Source organism: Nycticebus coucang, chromosome 14, assembly GCF_027406575.1.
Source record: "Nycticebus coucang isolate mNycCou1 chromosome 14, mNycCou1.pri, whole genome shotgun sequence".
NCBI lineage: Eukaryota > Metazoa > Chordata > Mammalia > Primates > Lorisidae > Nycticebus > Nycticebus coucang.
In genome coordinates this window covers 69,252,254-69,276,946 of record NC_069793.1, presented here as the reverse complement: position 1 = coordinate 69,276,946, position 24,693 = coordinate 69,252,254, and the positions used below count along the sequence as shown (strand labels likewise).

At 41.2% G+C, this 24,693-nt stretch overlaps 1 protein-coding gene across 2 annotated transcripts in view; it reads right to left on the bottom strand.

Annotated features, from left to right (window-relative positions):
- Positions 1 to 205: 205 nt before the first annotated feature.
- The window catches only part of UVRAG (UV radiation resistance associated), a 381,997-nt gene continuing 357,509 nt past the window's right edge, over positions 206 to 24,693 (bottom strand). For both annotated transcript variants that reach the window (XM_053561187.1, XM_053561188.1), the window contains one exon: positions 206 to 2,167. In XM_053561187.1, the coding sequence (XP_053417162.1) occupies positions 1,465 to 2,167 (703 nt within the window). In that variant the 3' untranslated portion in view covers positions 206 to 1,464. The remainder of the gene's footprint in view (positions 2,168 to 24,693) is intronic.

Sequence of the window (24,693 nt, the reverse complement as noted above, 5' to 3'; positions counted from 1 at the left end):
TGTTATACAGAGCAAATGGGGCTACTGGATAGCATACTTGTGGAGTGTCTGTGTTGCTAGACAACGTGTAAACTCAAATGAAGTCAGCAGCATCAACTTAGACACAGCCTCGGCTTTTGTCAGGTTAGTCCTGTCACTATGTAACGTATGGAGACATATGTTCAAGAGGAATTTCAAAGGTGCAAACAAAAAACATCAGGTCGGGTGAAGTAAACTCAATTTTTATTCCTCTATACAATACATGGATATATGGATAAATTTTCCTTAAAGAGTTTGCAACCCTGAGGCAATGTCCTTGGGTACATAACATATAAAGCAACAGCAAATAAGATCTGAATGCAGGAATGACAATTGGACTTCAAAAACATAATTTAATATTTATGAAACTGCACACATACCAATAGTATTCTATGCCTCATCTAGTCTCCTAATCCAAATATTTCAACTGCTTTGCAGTTTGCATATTGGACAGCCTGACATTCTACAAATATTTTGTCACATACAATGTCTTTCTCCTGACCAAAATTTAATAAATTAACATGGGATTTACATATAGGGATTTTTATTTTTTTGGTCTGGTGAGTGGACTGCCAGAAAGCATGCCTAGTTCTTGACCATAGCATCTTGCCCACAAAACCCTTTGCCCCCCCACCCCCCCGCCCCATGGGGACTGGACATCGTCTGACTACAGTAACATGGGGGTCCTTGAGGATTCCCCTGAGATCCACCAGAGGCGAGCTTTTCATCAAATTTGAGGGCCACATGAAGGGTGTGGCAGAGGAGATGGAAGGAAAGCCATGGCTGATTAGTAGAGATGGGATGTCCAGACCCAGCGAATGCGATGCCGTCAGTTTTCAGGACATACAGCCTGTCTGGTGTGAAGATGGGGGCAATGGGGGGTGGTGTCTATAGGTTGACTGTGGTACCTGGGGGCAGGGAAAGATGGGCCTTGGTGCAAGGAGAAAACCACACCATGCTTCTTACTCATCGACCTAATGAATGGCCACAGACCCCCCAGTAAATGGTGGGAATCTATTTCTGAATATTCCATTTCCCCAAAGTTTTATAAACTATGAGGGCAAATGCTTATGAGAAACTAAAGATGAGTTCATTATATTATTTATATATTATCATCTTTCCTCTGAGGATAACATAAATGGGTAAATAAAAAGCAGACAAATACCTAATGGGTGACTCAAGCTATAAGCTCTTTCAACTAGAAGGTGACTTTTGCCTTAAAATAATCATCAGGCCTGGAAAGCAAATCTTGAAAGCAAAATCTAACTTTGGCCCACTGATATACAATGATCCTGAGTCCCTCCTCTATTCCAAAAGTCCGTTTTCCCGAGGAATATCCTCCAATAATATTTATTTTGTGTCATAATTATTAAAAAGGGTTAAGTGCAGCTTTATTGTCATTTTAGGCAGCGACTTTGCCCTGGTCCTACCATCTGTCTGCCCACTTCACTTATCAGAACTCCTGCGTGGCCGGCGGAAGCTGGATACATTTTCGTTCAGTGCATAGATCCTTCGGGAGAACTCTTCAAATTCTCCCAGCACTTGTTCGTCACACTCCACTGCCACGGCACTGTCCACCGGGATGCAGTTAAATGCTTCTAGCTGATCGCCTGAGGTGAAACCCGTGGCTTCTAGCCCAATGATTTCTTCTGCTTGCTCCACAGCGCAGCAGAGCTCAGCTTCTGAGACGGGCTGGAACTCGCCTGGAAGCTGGGTGCCAGAGGAGCCAGCATGCTCACTGGGCAGGAGGGTGCCATTCACGGTGGCCGGTTGCCCGGAGAAGGCTTCTCCTTGTTCTTGGCTAGTGTTTACACTCACACGGCCTCCGTGTAAGCTGTCACCCAGATCTACTCCTTTTTTCTTATTTTCTTTGGCGAAGTCCAAGGAGGTATCCAAGGAGGAGGACAGAGATGATGTCTTTCTCTCGGACTCTCCTGTGGAAGGGATGGAGGTCACAGGCTGGGCTAATGCTGAGTTGTAACTGGGAGGAGGGGTTTTGTACTGGAGTCTCTGGTTCGCTGAGCTGGCCCGTTTTCGATGTCCTTGGTCTGGTGAAGGGGCACCCCCAGAGAAGCCTACTTCTGCACCCCCAAATATGGAGCTTTGTCTCTTTGGAACAGGGATTGCACTGGAGGTGTGATGTCTGTCACTAGAAGACAAACAAAAACAAGACATTACGTTCTACTTCACAACTCGGTTTAAGTCTTTTAGATCCAGAGACAGAAAATAGATTATTTAGGTTTGAGATAATAATCAATCTTAGACAGTATTTATTGCAGTGACTGAATGTATGAAACATGAGGTACACTAGGCCCAATTTTTGGAGCTTCCTTCAAGAAGGCTATAGAAGCACTGCACTATATTTAGAGACGAGGTTCCTGGGAAGGATGGGTGATGGACGCCATGTCAGATGGGGAAGGCCTTATGTAACCGGATGGACCAGTCTGGTAAGAAAACCATGAGAGTGATGTAATCAACTTCATATTTCTGAATATGATAACCCATATTTCTGAAGGGTTATCAATACTCTTACTCTCATCTTTAGTATTCAATTCTTATTTTATCTTTATAAAGCAGTCAGCCATGATAATTTAGTGAGGCAGTGACAAGGCCAGACTAGAACACTGGATTCCATGGTCCCCAGCCTTTCTCAGACCCAGATTTACATCACCTCGCATTAGAGAAAAGGCAGAGAGAGGATCAAGGGTACACTTAAAAATACTTTAAAATTTTTATTTTGGGGAGGTATTTTTTTTAAAATGAAAAATTAACTTGGGAAATGACTTCTCCTTTGTAAGGCCAGCCACACACGTTTCACAATACTGTCTTTGGTGCCTTCTTTTGAATCTGAGTTACTTCTTAGAAAGGTATCTTTGGGCCAGCAAAAATAATCATTGTTCAGCTATGTAAGGCTTTATAGTTTCTGAAGTAATTTCATATATGTCATTTCACCTGGTTCCTTACAAAAACCCTATCAAGAAAGCAGGGTATACATTATTATACTTAAGTCTGAAATAATAAATAATAATCAGTTAATGGAAACAGAGGATCCAGCCCCTGGAAATGATGGCTATGTTACACACTGTGCTAGTTAGGCCACCCGCTAGAGCACTGATCACAGCCCTAGATATTACATGTGGATGAAATTAGCAGTACAACTCCATGAACAGACTGGTCCAGAGGCAGAGGAGAAACAAACGGAAGATCCATTCGCCTTACGTTCTTCAGACGAGGAAACACGCACAGAGAAGGTAAGTAGCTTATAAAAGGGCAACCGCTAGGCAGGATTAGAGGCAGGACTATACCAGCAGTTCCTATGCTCTCAGTTACAAAGATCTGAATTAGACACAAGTCCCGCTTATGAATGGAGGCTGTTACAGGTAATAGGTAAATGTATCTGTTTCAACTTACATACAAATTCAACTTAAGAACCAACCCAGAGAACTGGTCTTGTTGTAACATGGGGACTCCTTGTATACACCTAGCTAATAGTTATTGCATGTGTCAATGTGTCAAGCCTTTGAGACGGGAGACAAAGGCAAGACAGCAGGCGCTGACTCTGTCAATTTGCAAGAGAAAGACATTCTTAATTATTCAAATAATATATTTTCAAATGATAATTGCATTAAGTTCCCTCCAAAAAAGAGAAAGGTTCTAGGCTTCCTCTACCTATGTCCATAGCCACATGCCCTAGAACCAGCTCCCTGCTCCCCCTTTGCTCAGATCTTTTCTGATGCTGGATTTTATCTGTGGTCTTGGACACCTAAGCAAGGATTATTCTTGGCAAGAAGCAACCACAAGGCTTCTAATCTGTTGGCCTGTTGGATTCCTTTGTTGGGCTATAAGAATTGGTGCCAGGAGAGATTTCATAATTAGGGTGGCCACTGGGGTACATACAAAACTGGGAATGTAGATGAGTAAATTACCGTTTTTAGTTCTTAAGAAAAACAAAACGAAACAGAACAAAATCTGCTGGGCTTAATCTAGGTTTTCAGTTAATATGTTGTCAAAACTCACAGCACTTTGGTAAGCTATGTGTTTTCACTCTACCACTTGCTGACAGTGTCCCTCTCAAAATGATTTTGCAAGTTGAGTAGGTAAACCATAAGAGAGCATCCACATCACCCACAGTCTGTTCAGTGAAGACAGGCCACGCTTTCACTTGCGGCCCAGCCCGGGAAGGGTGCAAACACCAGGTGAGCTAGCTGAAAACACTGAGGGGATGCCTAACCACTCATGGCTGTGACGCTGGCTGCCACCCCGACCCCCTATCCCAGCATCCTGCTTTGGTAGTCTGCTGGGCCCCCAGTGGGCTGATAAAAGGCAGGGCACGAGGAACAGGCCTGGGGCACACCCAGAAGTACGATCACACAAGAGGAAGAAGGGTTTTTGTAGCCCTCACTGATTTTGAGACTCTTAACTCTGCACAACAGAAAAGTAATAAAGTGGAACCCTCCAACTAAAATGGGAAGAGACCGACCATTTTCCTGAGTATCCATAATGTTCCAAGCCCCGTGGAAGGTGCCCTGTACAGAGCCTTCACACGCGCCCTCTGAAAGGCAAGTGGGTGAGTCATAGGGTTTGTTCAGGGCCGAAGAAGCATGCTCAAATTAGATTCAGTCTAACTCTAGGGCCCACACGGTCTGTTGCGGCCCACATGGGAACACCACCTTTAGACTCCACTGAGATGTGCTAAGTGCAGTGACAAGCTTTTGCCATTACACAGACCTTTTCATTTACCCACAAACTCTACCTAAGATGGCACCTTACTCCAATTTTCACAGATGCATTCTGAAGCTTTGACAAGTGGTGACTTTTGGTATTTTCTGACATCCTGATTTTGTGACATTCTTTTCCAGTTCACTTAGATTTTTATAAGAACTCAGATAATGATAATATCAGATACAAACCGGAAAATCCAAATATCAATAAATCATTCTCACTTAAGAATGCCAAGAAAATGGAGTTAATTTGGATAGGCAATAAAGAAGTCTACATACCTGACATTTACCTACATACCTGAGGTTTACCTCTTTTTTTTTTTTTTTGAGATAGGGTCTCCTTCCGTTGTCCAGGCTGGAGCACACTGGCAAGATCATAGCTCGCTGCAACATTAACTCCTAGGCTCAGGTGACCCTCCTGAGTAGCTAAGACTACCACTACCATGTCTACCTAATTAAAAAATAAATCTTTTTTAGAAATAGGTTCTCACTATGTTGTCCAAGCTGGTCTTGAACTCCTAGGCTCAAGTGATCCTCCTACCTCAGCCTCCCAAGTAGCTGGAACTATAGGTATCTGCCACTATGCCTTGCTAATTTCTTTTATTGTTAGTAGAGATGGAGTCTTGCTCTTACTCAGGGTAGTCTCAAACTTCTGAGCTCAAGTGATCCTCCCAGAGTGCTAGGATTACAGGCGTGAGCTACCATGCCTGGCCCATAATGTATAGATTTTAAAAAATGATTTTAATTTTCAGATTTAATGGAAGTTTTGGGGAAAAAACCCTTCATTACATGTTTTAGTATAAGCTAAAGAAAAAAAAAAGGATTTTATCTCTACTATTGCCTAAAAAGAGAAAGGTACAATTAAAAAGGCAAATACTAGACAGAAAAGAAGAATGCTCAGAAGTTTTCAAAATTCCTTTTTGTATGATTACAGTCTAGCTTTATGATAATTTCATCTAGATAAAGAGATTGAAAATTTGTAAATTTACTAATTGTATGACCAATTTTTAAAGGATGATGACAACAGAACAAATGAAATTAATACATTAATTTGGGCCGTGATGAAAAACCTATGGAGAGTTTCTACTCAAAAACAAACAAAAGTGTAAATGTAAATGTTTTGGGAGGAGCAGACACAGCAAGGACTTGGTAGCTTTTCTTTATCCTCCAGTCCCACCAAGGCTCCCCATGTGTTCTGAAGGTGCACAGCCTCAGGTTCAAGCAACTGGACGGAGTCTGCGAGTTCACTGCACACCGTCTCCTCACCTACATGTGCCTGGGGAGGGTGCCTCTTTCAGCTTGGCTTAGGTCCAAACTGGGAACATGACACCTACGGTTTAATACCACAATTTATTAAAAAGCAACAACCAAAGATATTATAATTGCAGATTTACTAGCGTTAGTGAAACAGCATAGACTGTTGAGTAATTGAGCCACGCTGGAGACTGTTAAATTACTTAATAATAAACCTTTAGCTAAAAGTACAAAAGGATTTCCTACAGTCCCAAACAACAGCACAAAGGGGGAAAGGCCAAGTGACCTAAAGTTTAGAGGTCAAGGAAGACAGTATGGTTTAAATTATTTCTTTCTCATTCTCATTCAACAATTATTTATTGTTGTCAGTTACCTTTTCTTATCTCTTCAGTTCTCTCTGGGATAGTGGAGGTACAAGAAAAGGTGTTTGAAGACCTGGGTTCTAGGCCCAGCTCTGCCACTATGATTTAGAGTTACAGCTTAAGGTTGAGATCACTGCTTTACTACTTTCATGATTATGTGCAGTTTTCTCCTTTGTGAAATAGATCACTGGACTTTGATAAGGATTGAACAAAATAATGCACTTAAAATCCTTGGCAGAATGCCTGGCATGTACACTGATGGCAGTGATAGTTGTAACTGTGGTGCTGTCATTATGATCAGGTTCCATGGGCTTTGGATTCCAAAAGTATTATCCTCATTTTACAGAAGGGATGACTCAGGCTCAAAGACATTCGTCTTGCACAGGAACACAGGACAACAGGCAGCTGAGGAAAGACTAGATTGCCTTTCCTCCACTGTTTTCCCAACAAGCATGCTGTTTAAAGCAGGAGCAAACAGAACTCTTCCCACTCAGCCATGGCTCCATTCCTGAACATCAGGGAGCTTGCTGTAAGAAGCAAATAAAGAATTCAGGCAAGCATGAAAGAGTTTTGGAGAAAAAATACCAAATCAATCAACAGATTGCGTTACTGCCTGGAACTAGAGCCTCCTTTCATAGAAAAGAGATTGGGAGGAGAACAAAGTGAGAAAGCACTGATCGCAAATGTGATTTCCATTTCCCCGGCTCCCATATGTACCATTCCAGAGCGCCTCATGTAAACGCCACCATCGTGAAGCAAACATAGGACACTGGTGATGCCCACCACTGCTCTGGACCCATGTGTCTCCCTTTCTGTAAAATGAGTTTATCCACTAATAGTTGTAGTAAGGATTAAATGAGATGTACAAGTAAAATTCTTAGTGCAATGAGCAGGTACTTGATAAATTATTATTGATAATAAAACAACAGCAGGGCGGCGCCTGTGGCTCAAGGAGTAGGGCGCCGGTCCCATATGCCGGAGGTGGCGGGTTCATAACCCAGCCCCGGCCAAAAAAAAAAAAAGATAATAAAACAACAGCAACTAAAATGCATGAAGTGCTATATGTTAAGCTCTCTGTTAACAGCTTTACACATGGTCTCATTTAATCCTCACAACTCCATGAAATATTACAAGCATTATCTTCATTTTATACATGAAGAAACTGAGGCATAAAGGTTAGGTCACAAAGCCATTAGGTAGAAAGCTATGATTTAACTAAGCCAGTGAATTCCCTTCTCTCTCCCAATACCTGGGACCTTGAAGTTTTTGTTGCCAATAGAGCACCTACATTTGGCTGGGTGAGGTGGCTCGGGCCTGTACTCTGCCCTCTGGGAGGCCGAGGCGGGTGGAATGCCTGAGCTCAGGAGTTGGAGAGCAACCTGAGCAAGAAAGAGCAAGACTCCATCTCCAAAAACAACAGCCGAGTGTTGTGGAGGACTCCTGTACACCCAGCCACGAGCGAGGCTGAGGCAAGAGGATCGCTTGAACCCAAGAGTTTGAAGTTGCTGTGAGCTGTGTTGCCACAGCACTCTATCAAAGGACACAAAGAATGACTCTGTCTCCAAAAAACAAAAAACCCCAAACCACGTTTGTTTTGATCTCTATTTCTGTTTCAGGGAGGAGTGGGAATCAGAAGAGTAATTCTCAGGTATAGAGGATTTGTTGTATCTTTTCCTACTCTTCTTTCCTGCCTGTGTTAAGCTTGTGTGGCTTTTTTTGACTTTTTAGGACGTGTGATACTGTGAGGCATTCTAAGATCAATAATGAACAGAAATAAATTCTGCCGCGAAATGATGTACACATGGAAACACGGGGGAAAATGAAGTAAAAGAAAAAAATGTAAAGATGTACCACATCCCGAGAGCTCCTGAAGCTGGGGAAGAGTTTTTAACTGCTTGAAAACAGGGCTTTTTTTGTTTTTGTTTTTCCTGTTCTCCTTCAGATTTACATGTGCTTGCTTTACCTGTCTACAACCTGGTCTCACACTGTAAAGATCAGGAAAGCATACAATTCACAGTCTCGGCTATGTGTCTTTCCCTCCCTACACAATGTCTCCTCTGAGGAACATTACTAGATCACAGCTGGTCAAAATACTAAATCTTGATTGTCTGGATCCTGGCCAAACTCTACAGCTACAACTCGGTGGAATAAGAATACTTAAAAAGAAAAAAAAAAAAAAAACACCCTTTAAACAACATTTGATCTTCTTCTTTCTCCCCCCGTGTAGCAAGCTATGACCTCATGGCAGTGAGACCTCTACATGGAGGTGTTTAAGTTGGTTTATGGCCATTAGAAATGTTTGAAGCTCTAGGTACTACTCTGCGCCAATATCATGTCAACTGTGCTAAAAAGCAATAATAGTTTCTCACCTTCTTAAAGATTACTGCTTAAATAATGCAGAGCAACGACAGGGCTGCACAGACTGCCAAAAGCTGGTTGCCAAGGCAAAGCTGAGGTAGAATTACGTCTTTTGGCAGCTAAAAAATTATGACATAAAGTTAGTTTTTTCAGAAAAAACAACCTCTATAAATTAGGCTACTATTCTTTTTCAAAATTCAGCAAAGGCTGGAATTTATCTTTCTCCTCTCCCTCTCTCAGATCAAGTAGAAACTCAGAGCTTCCTTTTGGGAAAGCCAAATTTAACAGCTAGATCTTATCTCCCAGGAGGTAGCTGAGGCTTAACAGGCTCAAGCATGTAGTCCTCAGGGCCACAGGCAAGCAATCTAAAGGCCTCTCACCATTACCAGATAAGTGTAAGTGCTTAATCTTGCCCTGGATGTTAACAAAAACATGAAACAAAATAAAAATAGAAAATATCAGGCCAAAAGCACAGGCTAAAATCCGTGCCCATGGTCAGTTTTCTCTTGGGCTTAGCTTGGAAAGTTTCTGCCAAAGTCTGACTAAATAAAAACAGAATATAAAAAGGTATTACTGAACAAGGGGGCTTTTAGATTTTATTTAGACTGGATAGTGATGGAAAGATGAATTTGTGAAAGAGAAAGTTCCATGGGCAAAGGACAAAATAAGCAAGTTGAGGAAATCCAGTTCCCCGGGCTAAGTGCTGTGAATGTGAGGGTCTGGCCGAGGAAGCCTGGAGAACTGGGCCCCCACAGGATGTTGGTTAGAGGGTGAGGTGGCGCCTACAGTCCAGAGCCTATCTGGAGGCTACCTCAGTCTCAAGGCTAAGTTCCCTGGGATCAGGGAACACAGAGTGATCCTCCTGGGAGGCAAAGAGAGGTCCTGGGAGGGGTCAAGTCAACCATTTCACTGATGAGCCTTCACTTTAAGAAATCATCATAGAAATTAATGCACTGAAATCATAGTCAGGCAAGCAACATTATGAGGACTGTAAAATGGTCTGTAGAAACAGACATAGCCCATCTTGATGTCATTTATACAGAGCTTAAGTAACATCCTACAAGAAAACATATAAAGAACAGGAAAGAGATGCCAGGAATGATACCTGGGGACCCCTTGCAGTATCTGGACAACACTTGAGACTTGGGAATAATAAGCTGTTTATGCTGAAAACTAGGAGGAAAAAACTCTGCCAGGGAAACCAGAGGAAGAGCAATCTCACAAAGCCCAGCTCCAGAAAAAACTCAACAGGGGAATTAAAACTCTGGTCAGAGAATGCTTTCAGAATTTTAAAACTAGACTTGGAAGGGAGCTAAAGGAAGCATTAGACTCCCGAGGCCAATGACAGAATCTGAGAAACTAAGTCTTTGAAAGATACTCCTAAAGCTAAATTATCATCAAATTTCTAATAAACTCTGACATGAACCAAGCCATGGGGCTTTAGTTGTTTGTTATTTTAAGAGAAAAATGGATAGCTCTGCCACCATTTTCAGAGAGGCTGGAGGCCTTGGGCAGAAGGACTTGAGTTACAGTTAGCTGCCATTTAATCACTGCTTAGTAAGAGCCTCTAGGGATGGCATTTCGGTAACCTTATCTTTTGTAGTCCTCTGTATTACTAAAAAGGTATAGTATAAAACTATATGCATTTTAACAGAACACAGTTACAAATTAATCTGTTGACTCCCTTATTCAAATGTGTATTGAGTGATATATATTGAGTGTCTATTACACAACATACTAGGTACTGTGCTAGAATCTGGGGATACAATAATCGAAAAAAAAGCCACAGTTCGTGCTTTGACGGACCTAAGTGTCTAGTGGGAGAGATTCTGTCTATCTCAGAATCATAGACATACATGTAAAACAACCACCTCTGACACACATCCAGTGCAGAAGAGGACGTGGGCTGACAGGCAGTGGTGGAGAAGAGACTCACAAAAGGCCAAGATTTGAAGGGCTGGGTGAAGAGGGGCTTGGGAGGGGAGACTATCTTCCAGGCAGAAGGAAAAGCGTACGCCAACACCTGTGTCAAGAAGGAAATAATGTCTGAGGACCCAAAGACCAGCAGTGAAAATTTTACAGCAGACAATGAAGCTGGAGAAGAAAAAAAGTCTAGACCATGCAGAAGCCTGTAGGTCATGTTTAGAAAGTTCGTCTTTCCCAGAGGGACAGAGGGAGGGGGGTGGGGCCTTGGTGTGTGTCACACTTTATGGGGGCAAGACATGATTGCAAGAGGGACTTTACCTAACAATTGCAATCGGTGTAACCTGGCTTATTGTACCCTCAATGAATCCCCAACAATAAAAAAAAAAAGAAAGTTCGTCTTTCCCTAAGTTGTTAAAGTGTTTTAGGCAAGGGTGTGGGGAGTGGGGAGAGAAAGCACACTCTGGCTGCAGTTGGGAAACAGACCGGAGGGGGCCCAGAGTGAATGCTAGGGGCCTTCAGGGGGTACAGTACAGTGAGAGATGATGAGGCTTGGACCAGAATGGAAACGTACAAATGTACAGAATGGAAAGATACAGACGTATAGAGTAGGGAAAACTGGCAGGAGCTGCTAGGGGTTAAACAGACAGAGGGTGAGAGGGAAAAGGAGGAACTAGGGTTATGCCTGGCATTCTGGCTGGTGTAAAAGAGCAGAAAGAGGTTTCATTTACTGAAAATAGAGCACACTGGAAGGACATGAGGCTTGTGGTGATTGGGATGGAATTTAGGTGGAAGATAGGTGAGCACACAGAATGTGCTGCGAAGATGTTTAGGGCGTGATCTGGTTACAGTCTGATACCAGAACTCACACGTACTAAGGATAAAGTGAGAGGAAAGAGGGCCCAGACTGAGCCTTTAGGAGCTTCAGCCCTTTATAATGAGGTAGAGCAGTGGTTCTCGACCTGTGGGTCGTGACCCCTTTTTAACAATGAAAATACACTGTGGTGTTAGGAAGGTTGAGAACCACTGAGGTAGAGGAAGAGGAGATTCCATGTGAGATAAGAAGCAGGAGTCAGAGAGAAACGAGGAAAACCAGGTGAAGGCTGGAGTAGTAGGATTCCTCTTCTGGAACCCTGGATGCTAAATGATCCCTTGTGTAAAACACTTTATTATTGACACAGTTATAAGAGAGGCTGTACTCTGTCACTGTGTCATAGTTAACGCAGGGGTTCTACAACTGTTCTGCCTGGGTTCAAATCTTAGCTCCTCCTTTGATGGCTGTGTCACATTTGTGTAATTATTTCAACACCTTGGTTCCTCAGTTTCCTCACTTGTAAGTTGGGAGAGAAAAATGGATCCTAATAGACAGGATGTTGGGAGGGTTAAATGAGTTAACTAAATAATACATGCAAAGGTGCATTGCCTGGTTCCCAGTAACAGTCATTTGGTATTAGCTACAATGATATTACCTACTATATATTGCGATCTACTATCAGAACAATTGTTGAATAAACATATAAAGTGATCTTTAACAACTCTAAAATTGAAACACAGGAATTATATTTAAATTGAGCTCAAACTCAAAAGTCATACAGAAGCATGGGTGTTCATTTCTAATGTTGCAGAACCACATCAGCTTTCGATGGGCAAGGACTATATCTCTTTTTTTTTTTTTTTTTTTTTTTTTTGGTTTTTGGCCGGGGCTGGGTTTGAACCCGCCACCTCCGGCATATGGGACTGGCGCCCTACTCCTTGAGACACAGGCGCCGCCCGGACTATATCTCTTAAAACTAAGTATAGTGTTGGGCGGCGCCTGTGGCTCAGTCGGTAAGGCGCCGGCCCCATATACCGAGGGTGGCGGGTTCAAACCTGGCCCCGGCCAAACTGCAACCAAAAAATAGCTGGGCATTGTGGCGGGTGCCTGTAGTCCCAGCTACTCGGGAGGCTGAGGCAAGAGAATCGCTTAAGCCCAGGAGTTGGAGGTTGCTGTGAGCCGTGTGACGCCACGGCACTCTACCGAGGGCCATAAAGTGAGACTCTGTCTCTACAAAAAAAAAAAAAAAAAAAAAAAAAAACTAAGTATAGTGCATTAGATCTAGAAGGATGTCTGGCTGTTTCGTACAGAATAAGTAGCTTTTCTACTAAATCCCTCTCCTAGTCATTTAAGTATGCCCATCTTACAAAACCCAAGTCAAGTCCTAACCCCTTATTAAACCCTCTTTAACTATGCCACTCTAAAGTGGTATCTTCGAACTGTGACAGCAACAGTACTTGTTGTGATACGTAGTACTTTCCAAATGATGCTTAATATGATCAGCTACATTTCAACACATTACTTCAGCAGACATTCCTGAAATCTACATTCACTGCCTGACAGTATGCAAGGCTCTGCAAACACAGAGATGTATAAAATGAGGTTCTTATAATTAAGGAGTTCCCACTCCAGAGAAGAAGACAGAGAGTAAGCCCACAACCAAACACCATGGTGCTCTGTGTGGGGAGGACCTGGTCTTCTTGATGTCCACCCTTCCACTTTCCAATATAACTTAGTACAGAGCACACAGTAGATACCCAGAGAATATATCTGTTTCATGAATAAATGGATTTAGTTTTATTCAAAAGGAAAAACTTGAATTTTTTCTTGTAATGTCTTGAGAAATATTTAATTGTTAAAAAGATTAAAAATAAAGTAGAAATAACATGGAAAACAAAACTGTCTAAATAAACAGTTATAGGAAATTTACTTATTTATTTATTTGAGACAGATTCTTACTTTATCACCCTTGGTAGAGAGCTGTGGCATCACAGCTCACAGCAACCTTAAACTCTTGAACTCAAGTTATTCTCTTGCCTCAGCCTCCAGAGTAGCTGGGACTACAGGCGCCCGCTACAACGCTATTTTTAGAGAAGGGGTCTCACTCTTGTTTAGGCTGTTCTTGAACCGTGAGCTCAGACAATCCACCCGCCTTGGCCTCCCAGAGGGCTAGGATTACAGGCGTGAGCCACCACGCCCAGCCTAAGAAATATAAATGATAAAATACTATGTAGCCATTAAAATGATGCTAAAAAATTTTTAGTGACATTGGTAAATGCTTAAGATATGACATACAAAAAAAGCAGTATATATAACTGTAAGGATGGTGCTGTCCAATATTATAGCCCTAGGAACTGATTGCTGGGACTTGAAATGTGGCTAGTCTGATTTGAGATGCACTGTAAGTGTAAAATGGATTCAGAGGCTTATTATGAAAAAAAGGGAACATGAAATATGAATAATTTTAAAAACATTGATTACATTCAAAAATATATTATTTTGGGTATATAATTTGGATTTTATTTGGGTTAAATAAAATACATTATTAAAATTAACTTACCCGTATCTTTTCAGCTTTTTAAATGTGGCTGTTAGAAAATTTAAATTTACATATGTGGCTCACACTATATTCCTACTGAATAATGCAGGCATGGATGGTTAAGAGCTGAAATTAAATAAACAATACATGGAAAACTGACTAATGTAATAAATAGCATTAGTCCCTGAATTGTAGGGCTACTGTTTCCCTCTCTTCTGCATAGTTTCGCAACTTCCAAATTTTATTCATTGAGCTTATATTACTTTATAATCAACAGGAGTAAGTACAAATAAAGATGACCCAAATAAAAACAAGGAGAAAAGAAATCTCAATTTGGTTCAAAGATTTGGTTCTGGAGGTGGAGAAAAGCAGCCTGGAATTACCCAAGTGCCTTTCTGTCAGTGGTGAGGCTTAGTGCACAAAGGACGCTGGCCAGCTGTTCTCCATCTTGACTGGAGACAGAAAAAAGTGGAAATGGGTGTTAACCACAGGAGGGGGCCTGTAAGTTAAATATAGGGAAGAATTTCCTGAAGTGAGGGTGTTTAAACTCTGGAATGAGTTATGGAAGAAGTCTGGTCCCCCAAGGTCTTTTAAAATACTACAGATATCTATATGCCTTGTGTGTTCCTGTCTAGAGGCAAGTGGATGACTTGTCAAGGTACCTTCTAAAATACCTACCTTAGAGTAAATAAGTCCAATAAAACTTTCTTTTTCATTCATTTTTGACGAGGCCTCACTTTTCACATGAGGAATACTGGCCTGCAAGAAATACTCTCAAAGGCAAGCCTATCTGATGTAGCTACCTTAAATAGTACTCCTAAGACTTCCAAGACAGTGTTATTTGATCTAAATTTAAAATCCAACATCAGCTAGACATGTTTTTTAAGTCCTTTGAGGGTCACCTGTAAGAATTCAGTTCTGAATTCAGCAAAAGCATGACAGAAGGAAGGAAAGAAGGCAAATTCATTTTTTAAAACTTGGGCATTTTAAAGATTTTAATACCAGCCTGGCACAGTAGCTTATCCCTGTAATCCTAGCACTCTGGGAGGCCGAGGTGCATGGATTACTTGAGCTCAGGAGTTCGAGACTAGCCTGAGCAGGAGTGAGACCCTGTCTCTACTAAAAATAGAATAACTAGCCGGGCGTTATGATAGGTGTTGGTAGTCCCAGCTACTTGGGAGTCTGAGGCAGGAGGATTGCATGAACCCAGGAGTTTGAGTTTGCTGTGAGCTAGGCTGACACCATGGCACTTTCACCTGGGGCAATAGAGTAAGACTCTGTCTCCAAAAAAAAAAAAATAAATAAAAATAAAAATAAAGATTTTAATACCAGGTACTGCCTCATTTTCAAAGCTTTCAAAAGGCTTGGCTTAAAAGCAGAACTATCCAATCACTACTCTCATTTTAAAGAAAGCGGACGGACTCACTTACTCTAGATTATCATTATTCTCAGTTTGCTGACAAAACGTTTACCTAAAACGTACTGGAGTTCTTAGGTATTTTCTTTTTCTTCTACTTATATTTACATTTAAAGTTGTTGCGCTTACTTCTATTTGCCAAAATGAATGTAAGATTAGATAAAAAATAGGTCAGCAGAAGCACTATTTGGATATTTTATTAGTAAAGTTAAGATGGCCTTGCATAAAGCCACGAGTTGCTTCTCCCAACATTAAACATTAGTCGAATACCAATGTAGGGGAGGGGGTCAGGGACAGTTTGTTTTCACAGGTCTCTGAGCCCCCTGCCCCCATTGGTTTGCAACTGTTAAACGCTAAAGGAATCTGAGGTAACATTCTGGCACCCTGGTCAAGAGCCAAGGATGCTTCTTCTCAGTGGTCCATCCTCACTGAGGTCACTGAGATTGATTTGGTCTCTTTTCAAATGGCTTGCCTGGCCCTACCACATCAAATACGTCAGTTCAAAGTGGACCTCTGTCACTGTATCCAAACTGTTCACTACAGTTGGGTCTCAGACTCTAAGTGCCAAAAAGAGTGAACAACGCACAGAAATATTTTTGCAAGTCATACCCTTCAAAATATTTAATTTATGTTATCTAGTCATTTAGATTATAAACTAAACAACTGTCAAGTAAGCAGGGGCAGGGCAAATCTTACAGTTTTGAATTTTCCTTAGTCTCTTGAATAAGTGCTATATGCAGAGGAGTCATTTAACAAATTGTCAAATGCATGAATAATACATCATAATACTCTGTATAACTTTTTTTTAGTTTATAAACCACTTTAATAGACACTATCTCATTTGCTTTATAAAACTATGTTTGGGAAATAGGGCTGGTGCTATCAACTCCATTTAAAAAACTGAGACTCAAAACAATTTAAGAAAATTAAGGGATAGAGCTGGCTTTTCTTCCTCTGTATCATACTGCCTTGCATTAATTAAGCCTTATAGTCAGGAAAAATTAAACTTAGAATAAAAAATTCTATGAATAAAACAGGGCAGATGTCTTTGAAATCCTGTTTTTATCACGTCTTGTATGGAAAAAAGGATACAGCATTCAAGAAAACAAACACTGAGGGCAAACATGTTTTAGGTCATTTATTCAACCCTGTGCTTCCTTCTTCAGTTTTCTGGTTTCTCAATCAATGGACCAGAATGCACTATCATTCTTGCTTCTTTTGGTCTGAAAATTCTTAAGATCTTCACAAAATTTTATGACTTTTTAGCCTTCTTACCTCTCTGAGGTCAATGGGATAGAATTATGGCTCGGCGCCTATGCTCAGTGGTTAGGGCGCCAGCCACATACACTGGGGCTGGTGGGTTTGAATCTGGCCCAGGGCCTGCCAAACAATGACAACTACAATAAAGAAAAAACAAACAGCCAGACGTTGCAGCGGGCGCCTGTAGTCCCAGCTATTTGGGAGGCTGAGGCAAGAGAATCGCTTAAGTCCAAGAGTTTGAGGTTGCTGTGAGCTGTGACACCATAGCACTCTACTGAGAGTGACATAGTAAGATAGGGCAGGGGAGGGGAGGGGAGGGGAAAGGAAAGGAAAAGGAAAAAGAAAAGGGAAGGGAAGGGAAGAAAAAAAGAAAGGTAGGTTACACAGGAAGTGCTGCCTGAAGTTTGCAGTTTGTCTTTTCAGTGCCCTGGATGTGACTTCGGGGGTTTCCCTGTAAAAGATCATAGGTGTGCGAATATAGGTGGCACAGAGCTAGGAGGGCAGAGAAGGAATAGAATGACTACTGGCTAATAAGACTCTTGTGATATGGTAAAAAGAACATGGGATATGGAGTCAGACCATCTGGGTTTCCGGTCCCCATTCCATCACTTATTATCAGGTGATCATGTTTCTGAGTCTCAGTTTTCTGACCTGTAAAACAGTGACCATTATTCTTGCCTGGCTCCCCTCACAGTGTTCTTGCAAGCCTAAATAAAAATAAAGTTTTATAAGTAAGAGATTTTTATTACTTGTAACTTTTAAATATGGGTGAGAGTTGCCTCAGAAAGCTGGTACCAAAAAAAGTTTGTTGGCAAACAGATTCGTGGGGGGTGCTTATCTCTAAGGCTTTAGAAGGGTCTTAAAAAGAACTTGGGGGGAAATAAGAAGAGAGAGAATATCCTGTATTATCAACAGACAAGAACATGAGCCATCACTTAAAAATGTAAACAAAAAATTTGATTAAAATATAATTTATTAGCGTAAAAAGAAGTAAACAAGGACCATATTCTTGTAAGATGACTATACATTTTAAAGGAAAAACAAAATACCTATAATAAAGAATGGATTTGATTTTTAAAATATGGAGACAGTAACATTCATTTATTCATTATATATTTATAATAATAGTACTATTAATTAAGACTTACTAAGTGCCAGCTGGTCTGCTAGGTACTTACATATTTAACCCATATGGTAACACTATCAGACAAGCACTGATATCCTCATTCTGTAGACAAAGGCATTCAGGCTGACAGCTTGAACTTGCGTGCGGTCACAGAGATAGTAAGTGGTGGTGCTGGTATTCCAAGTCACAGTTTATGCTCTTTCTACCTAACTGGGCCACTGTTTCTTAACCTACTCTGCCCTATACCTCAATCCTCACATGTCTAAATTATTCTGCTTTGTGTCTACACAAAAACTATCTTTTTAGTGAAGGCTTGTCCATACCCTCCCAGGAGGAAGTAAAAGGCTTCCTCTCAGTGTTCAAAGTAACTGATCTGCCTTTCTTGCAGCACTTTGTGCTTTCTATTTTCTTTTATATAGTTTGTTCCCATTTCATTGCTTTGATTAAACTATAAGCTCCCTGAATGCAAGTTCAAGGAACACATTAGGAGACTAGATAGAATAGGACAGATGGCTGTCTAATGCCAGGCTGGGACCATAAGAAGAGAGAGATGTGGTCTCCAATCCCAAGCTGCTCCAAAGCCTAGGGGGGAAGAGTTGGAGGGAAAAGTGAATCTGAGCTACCGAGGGAATACATATTTCTATCCACCACTGTGTTGTTGAGCGAGTGGACTGAGGTAGGATGGGAACTGGATCTGGAAGCGAGAGTAACACCTGGGTAAGGAAGAGGAAAGGGCAGGCTATTCTGGGTAGTGGGAACTTGTCAGGGTAAAGAACTAAGGTCAGAAATTTGAGTGTTGGCTCGGCACCGGTAGCACAGTGGTTACGGTGCCAGCCACATCACACTGAGGCTGGCAGGTTTGAACCCGGCCTGGGCCAGCTAAGCAACTATGACAACTACAATAACAAAATAGCCGGGCATTGTAGTGGGCGCCTATAGTCCCAGCTACTTGGGAGGCTGAGGCAAGAGAATCGCTTAAGCCCAGGAATTTGAGGTTGCTTTGAGCTGTGATGCCACAGCGCTCTACTGAGGCTGTCTCAAAAAAAAAAAGAAAGAAAGAAAGAAATGCGAGTGTTATGTCTGGGGGTCAGTTGAGGCAGGGTGGGAGAGAGGAGCAGAGATATTACTGAGACATTGTCTTGGGACCTGGACACTGTGGCTTCATCACACGGCCCATTCACAGCAGCCACTGCACACGATCTCTTCAACTCAGCTCTTAAGTTATCGTCTTACAGACAGCCATCAAGCAGTAGCTTGCACGCACATTCTTCTCTGACCATAACTCAGCATCAGCATCAGCTGTGTGTGTGTGTGCCAATGTCAGCCTGGGACCACTTTATGATCAGTAGTAAAAGAAAGAAAAATGGAATGTTTAAATGGCATTCTGGTGATTTTTAAGCAAAGTTTTCAAGAACACAGCCTCTGAGCGGAAATTGTGCTGCTTGGCAGTTATGACTGGGTTAGTGCTCCTAGCATGAGAAAATGGGGACTTCTTTTGGAAAGAGCTGGCAAATATTACTGAGAAGTGTGTGCCATGCAACTATGTTCATGAGGCAAAAGGGGTTCATTTTAGGATCACAATCTTTTCTTGACAAAATAAAACAAAATGTCACATAACTTTGACGCTTACAGCAAGGGGAAGAGTTCAGTGAATGCACTAACTCTCAGCTAGTTTGAAATCCTCAACACCAAAAGGACATACAGCAATCTGCTTCCACAGGGACCAATCTGTGAATGGTAACAACCCACGGAAAATGGAAGTGTTTTTTTTTACAAAGATGTAAAAAGCCTCCCTTAGGAATGTTGAGTTTTTTTACCCTTTGCCCCACGGAGCACAGGCTTGGGAGGTAACTCCTCATTCCACGGTTGCTCTCGGAAATTCTCAGATTTCCTCTGAGGCTGAAAGCGCTTGTTTGGGCTTTGTTTAGCTTTGTGATTTCAGCTGGCTTCCTGCCCCGTCCTTACTTGGAACCATTATGTAGCATTCATTTTGCAGTACTTTGCATCTACCTTAGTAACCTATTTTTCAGTAGAGTGCCATAAAGTGTTAATGTGCTTGGCACAGCTGGCACAGAGGGGCACTCCAGAAATGAATGAGTTTGGAGCTTAATGGGTTTGCTACGTCACTGCTCGGAGACCTAGATTTTAGTTTATTGCTACAGGTTCATGGGTCAACCATGCCCGGAAAGTCATTTAATTTCTCTGTCCCTTAGGACTGAGAGTTGTTAGAAATTACAGTGTCTTAGGAAGGGAAAGACAATTGGATTGCAACGAGGAAGTGTTTCAAAAGCAAACATTTTGACTAAATTGTCTAAAAAGATCTCAGAAGAAAGGGACCTAATCTCTAAAGTTCTAGTAATTTTGTTATGGTTTGTTTCTCAGTCTAAATTTTTTTTTCTAATATTATATTCGTAATTTTATATTCTTCTCTTAAAAAGAATGGGCAAAGAACCACAAAACCCAGATTCTCCTCATTCCTAAAATAAATGTGCATTCCAGCCAAGGTGGTCTATTCTCTGCCAGTAAGAGCTGCTGTGCCTTTTCTCCTCTACAAGAGGAGATGAGTGAGGATGGCGGCAGCTGCACAGAGGCCAGCGGAGCAACAGTACGGGAGAATGGAGGAGGAGTGGTTAAGATGAGCCAGGGAGTCCATGGAAGAGAGCTTGGATTTTATTCCAGCCATGGAAGCTAGCGAGTGATTAAGATACAGCTAAATTTTAAAAAGATCACTCTGGCTACTACGAGCAGTGGCAGGACAGGAGTGAAGTCAGGAGCAAATCCTACTGATACAGCTGTCTAGGTAAGGAAAGGTGGAGGCTTAGAGGAGGTGGCATGGTGGGAAGCGGTCAGATTAATATATATTTTGCATGTAGTGAAGACAGGGTTTGCTGGTGAATTAGATTAGATCTGGAAAAGGATATCTACTGTCACTGCTCCTATTTCATAACAGGAGGAGGGAGTGAAAAAGGCAGTCAGGGTTGATTCCCTGGTTTGAGCATCTGGGTAGATAAGATGCCATGTGCTGAGAGGAACAAGATGAATGGAAGGACAGTTTTAGATTATGTGAAGGCTAAGATGCCTGTGATACTCTGAGGGGAAGTTTCAAGTAGGTCTCTGTCTATCCAGAGTCTGCAGGAGAGGGTTTGCTAGAAACAAAACATTGGGAGTGATAAGCATATACGGTAGAACCTCTGTAAGTTGATCAGCTAAGATATGTCGACATACAGAGGTGGTCGACATCAGAACTGGGCCTTCCGTACCGGTACGTACATATGCTGCATGTCCGGTCTAGAAAATTAGGTCAACTTAAAGAGGTGGTCAAGTGTGGAGGTTCTATTACACATGGTTTTCAAAACTTTTTTATGGGAATAAAAAAGAACACTTATGAAGAAAGCAGAGAGAGAAAAAGAGAAGAGGACCAAAGATGGGACCATGGAGAGAACTCTAATATTTAATGATTAAGTAAAGGAGGAGGAAAATGCAAAACAGAGCAAAGGCAGCCAGAAGGAGAAAGCCAGGAGAGGACAGTACCATGAAGTATTTCCAGAAGGTACGAAAGGCCAGCGAGGTCAAATGACACTGAGATGCTGACTAGGATGAGGACAGAAGAGTGACCCTTGGGCTTGGGTCTATGTTTAGAATTCGGTAGGCCCCTGGCTGGATAAAAGGAATTTCAGTGTACTGATAGAACTAAAAATCAGACTAGAGTGAGTTAATGAGGAATTGGAAAAACATATACAGACCTATAATCATTATAGAAATAAAAACAGTAGTTAAAAATCCGCACTTTCCCCTCAACAAACAAAAACATTAGTTTTTGCTAAGTTCTCTCAGACCTTCAAGATATAAATAATTCCTATCTTATACAAACTGTTCCAGAGAATGGAAAAGGTAAAGACGCTCAATTTATTTTATTTACAACCTCATCATGTTTGGTCATATTATAACCAAAATCATAGAAGGACTTAATGAGAAAAAAATTACAGGCCAGTCTCATTTCAGTTTGCAGATATAAACATATAAAAATTAGCAAATCAATCTAATAATGTAGAAAAAATAATACGTGACTAAGTAGAGTGTATACTAGGAGGCAAGGATGGCTTAACGTTAGAGAATGTATTTATGTTAATATTTTAACATGTAAAAGGAGAAAAATATAGTATTTTAACAGTAGATTCAGAATAAGTATTTGGTAAATTTCAAACACATACATTCATGATTAAACAACAACTCTTAGTAAACTGGAAATAGAAACAGTCTTTCTTTTGCTGATGAAGGATATCTGCCCAAACCTCCAAAAAATGTAACATTTAATGGTGAAAAGTTCAAAGGTTTCTCTTGCAGGGGTGTCCAACCTGTGGCCCACAGGCTGCATGTGGATCACGTGAAGATCTGTGGTGGCAGATACCACAAAAATTATACATGGATTTTTTTTTTCTTTCCTCTCATCATCTTTGGTTAGTGTTTGTATATTAAATGTGTGCTCCAAGACAATTTTTTTTTTTTTTTTTTTATACAGTCTCACTTTGTCGCCCTTGGTTGAGTGCCATGGCTCACAGCAACTTCAAACTCCTGGGCTTAACACCTGTAGCTGGGACTATAGGTGCCCATCACAGCACCTGGTATTTTTAGAGATGAGGTCTTGCTCTGGCTCAGGCTAGTCTCGAACTTGTGAGCTCAGGCAATCCACCTGCCTTGGCCTCCCAAGTGCTGGGATTAAAAGCGTGAGCCACTGTGCCTGGCCCCAAGACAAATCTTCCAAAGTGACACAGAGCCAAAAGGTGTTCCTGACACCCTGCAACACCAGAACAAGAAAAGGATATCCACTGTCACTGCTCCTATTCCATAATAAAACATAATATGAACACCTATAATCCTAGCACTGTGAGAAGCTGAAATGGGTGGATTACTCGAGCTCATGAATTTGAGACCAGCCTGAGCAAGAGTAAAACCTTGCCTCAACTAAAAATAGAAAAACTAGCTGACTGTTATGGTGGACACTATAGTCTCAGTTACTCTAGAGGCTGAGGCAAGAGGATCTCTTGAGCCCAAGAGACTGAGGTTGCTGTGAGTTATGATGACACGGCACCCTACTCAGAGTAACAGAGTGAGATTCTGTCTCAAAGAATAAAACAAAACATAATAAGACAAGAAAAAGTAATGTAACTTATAAAAACAGAAATACCACAATCATTCATTAAAAAATAAAAACTGTAAGCAGAATTGTAAGCTACTAGGACCAAGTATATCTAATAAAAATGCATAAGACCTTTATGAAAAAAATTTAAAAACTTCACTGATGTTAACAAAAAAGGAACCAGATAGATACCACATTTATAGGTAGGAAGACTCAATATCATAAAGCTGTCAAATCATGTAAATAAGATTTAAAAGTCAAGAAAAGCCAAGTGTTTTCAAGCAGAACCTTAAACAGGCTTCTCCCTATCAGGTATCAGTCAGTATCTCGTGTCCCCCTCCTATGAAGGAATACAGCTTAGGAGTAATACCCTTGGCTCTTTCCATCCTCTTTCTCTTTCTCAGAGGAGAAGGGACTTTTCTGATCAGTGAATTCAGAGGGCAAAATAGAAGCTGGGTACTGTGTTTCTGGCTCAGCCCTGTCTGGGTGCCTACAGGAGTCACCTGATCACTCTGCCAAGGTAGTAAGGGCTTGTCCCTGTAAGGACAAACAGCCTGTGGCTCTCCAGTTCACATTCTGATTAGGAAGGTAAGTTGAATTTTGAGTAGTATCATTGCAAGCCCTTTTTATTACAGATCTTAAGCCACATTTTCCAAGCAGCCTTATCAGTAGTAAAACTGACATTTTGATTTGTGCGGGTCCATTTCTTGTATCCTCACTCTCAAATAGTTCCAAATGTCAGGAGGAAGACAGTTGCTGTTTATTGAGCATCCTTAAACCTCAACAAGGCTTAGAGAAATTGTATTTTAGAATATAAAATGTGGTACTAGCCCATGAATAGACAAATAAGATGGAGAATAAGGAGACTAAAAAGGAAGTTGGTATATGAAAGAGATGATAGTATCAATTAGCAGAGAAAAGATAGGCCCTTCAATAAATAATACAGGGACAATTTGCTATCCATACCCAGCAATATACATTAGTGATTAATCAGGTAGCATTGTGGGTTATCTCTTTTTTCACTATTTTAGGTTATTTACTGTTTGTGTTAGAAAACTTTTCATGAATGCTTTGTTTCCAACCACACCACAAATCCCTGAGGACAGAGCTTGAGCCTTATACTTCTCGCTACCCTCCAGAGTGCCTATCACAGAGCTTCACAAAGAGACAATGCTAAATAAATGTTTGCCAGCTCACCTTTATTATTATCATTTTACATTAAACCTCAATTCCTCTCCTGTATTCCCCAAGGCATTCAGGTCCAATACTCAGCTTTGATAATTTCTTCGATATTTTGAATAGAATTCTTTAAGCAAGCAGTGTAGTTGCTTAACAGAAGTCCTGTGTTAAGATTAGACTTCTTGAACTTGCCATTTTGAGGATCTTATAGGGACAAAAGTCAAAACAGTCAAAGTAAAGATTGACTATAGAAAACACTTTCTTATTATCGTCAACGTCCATCCTTACACAAAAGAAAATGAAGCCAATATTGTATCTCTCTCCTCAAAAGCAGCTTTTCCATCTAACATCTAATTTCATTTTCTTTTTATTATTTTTATTTATTTATTTTTTTTTGTAGAGACAGAGTCTCACTGTACTGCCCTTGGGTAAAGTGCCGTGGTGTCACACGGCTCACAGCAACCTCTAACTCTTGAGCTTACGCGATTCTCTTGCCTCAGCCTCCCGAGCAGCTGGGACTACAGGCGCCCGCCACAACGCCCGGCTATTTCTTTTTATTTTTTTTTTGAGACAGAGCCTCAAGCT